Source organism: Pleurodeles waltl, chromosome 7 (assembly GCF_031143425.1).
Source record: "Pleurodeles waltl isolate 20211129_DDA chromosome 7, aPleWal1.hap1.20221129, whole genome shotgun sequence".
NCBI lineage: Eukaryota > Metazoa > Chordata > Amphibia > Caudata > Salamandridae > Pleurodeles > Pleurodeles waltl.
In genome coordinates, this window is record NC_090446.1 from 1,265,190,209 (window position 1) to 1,265,192,149 (window position 1,941).

At 40.9% G+C, this 1,941-nt stretch overlaps 1 protein-coding gene across 1 annotated transcript; it reads left to right on the forward strand.

Annotated features, from left to right (window-relative positions):
• Nucleotides 1–203: 203 nt before the first annotated feature.
• LOC138247016 (olfactory receptor 1F1-like) lies at nt 204–1,148 on the forward strand. Its single transcript, XM_069201767.1, has one exon. It carries the CDS (start codon nt 204–206, stop codon nt 1,146–1,148), a length of 945 nt encoding a protein of 314 aa, XP_069057868.1.
• The last annotated feature ends 793 nt before the right edge of the window (nt 1,149–1,941 follow it).

The following is a 1,941-nucleotide window of genomic DNA, read 5'->3' on the forward strand; positions in this document are numbered from 1 at the left end:
CTAACTCTCTATACATGGACAGTAAAAGCAGTTCAAAGATCCCCCAAACATGTTTTTTTTCCAGTGACGGTCATCCTAGGTCCTATTAGTTAAACAGATGGTTAACATTTTTTTTTTGACATTTCAGTGTGTTTGTGTGGCTCATTGATGATATCTCAATAAACAAATTATTGTTCTTCCTGAAGGTCCAGGCTCTAAAGAAGATGGAGAAAGGAAATCACAGCACCGTGTCTGAATTCATCCTTCTGGGGTTTTCAGAGCCTCCGGAGCACACAATAATCCTGTTTGTGGTTTTCCTATTGATGTATTTGGTAACCCTGGTGGGAAACGGCACCATCATTTTTGTTATCCGAGTGGATACTCAACTCCACACACCCATGTACTTTTTTTTAAGCATCTTATCTTTCGTAGACATTTGCCTGACAACTTGCACAGTCCCAAAACTTCTAGCCAACATCTTCTTGGAAAGGAAAAGCATAACTTTCCATGGGTGTTTTCTGCAGCTGCACTTCTTTCTCTCCTTTGGTAACATGACAGGTTTCCTGTTGGCAATCATGGCAGTGGATAGATACTTGGCAATCAGCAAGCCGCTACATTATAACATGGTAATGAGCAAGGGAGTCCGAGTGAGGCTAGTGGCCGGGTCTTGGGTCGTCGTCTCTCTGCATTCAGCAGCACACAGTGTTATGGCAGCTCGATTATCATACTGTGCATCCAATGAGATACGCCACTACTTCTGTGACCTGCCACCACTCTTCAAACTGTCCTGCTCAGACACATTCCCAAATGAGATCCTTCTTCTGACAGAGACAACCTTATTCCTGCTGAGTCCATGCCTCTGTATTACAATATCATACATCCTCATTATTGTCACAATATGCAGAATGCCCTCAACAGAAGGGAGATTTAAAGCATTTTCCACTTGCTCTGCTCACCTGACGGCAGTGACTCTGAACTATGGTCCAGTGCTATACACATACATCCGTCCAGCCTCTGCCTATTCCTTGCAGAAGGACCTCATTATCAGTGTGCTGTACAGTGTGGGGAACTCCATGTTAAACCCGTTTGTCTACAGTATTCGAAACAAGGAAGTCAAGGGTGCTTTGGCTAGAGCTCTGAGAAAAAGAACAATTTTCTGGAGAAAATAAAAACTGACTATAGATCTCCATCTCTATTTCTGCTGCAGTATCCATCTCATATGCAGCTTTATTTTACTTTGTTCTGAGATTATGTTAGAGCATTTGTATCATCAGATGGGCACTACTGAGTGCTGGAGGTGAGAGAGGTTGGGAGGGAGAGCTGGAAAGCTGTTTCTGAAGTTGGATTCTTTGCACTGCACAGACAGGTGAAATTCCAGTAGCGATAAATTTAAAAGCTTGGATCCATATGTGGAGTAGATCAAGTAAGCATTGAATCCATTGCATAAGGTGAAAAGGTCTGATTAACATGGATGACCAGATCAGGGCCATCGAAGGCTCCGTGATCACAGGCCGCATTAAAGGAAGCACCAACAGATCATAGGAAATGTATGTCATTGTGAAAAATGTCACCTCCCAAGTACCACTTTGTAACTCCACATCTACTTTCCTTAAAGATATATAGATCACTGAGGCACATATGTTGAGTTAGTATAGAAATTGTATAGCAACTTATCTTTTGGTATTTTGTCTTTTAATATTGTTGTAACAATAATCTTTCCTGTCAATATTCAAGATTTGATATTCCCAGCCTGCACCCCCACTAATTTTTGTTTTGTGTTGTTTTTTTGTGTGGTTTTAATAGAAGACCAGTCTTACGTGGCACAAGAGGACTGTAACTAGTATTGTATACATGTTTACAAAAGCATATACTGTATTGGCATTTTGCATATATTTACAAGAATATGCACTGAGCAGGAATGCATTTTTTTATGTTAATCTCCTTACACAATTACAGGTGGTC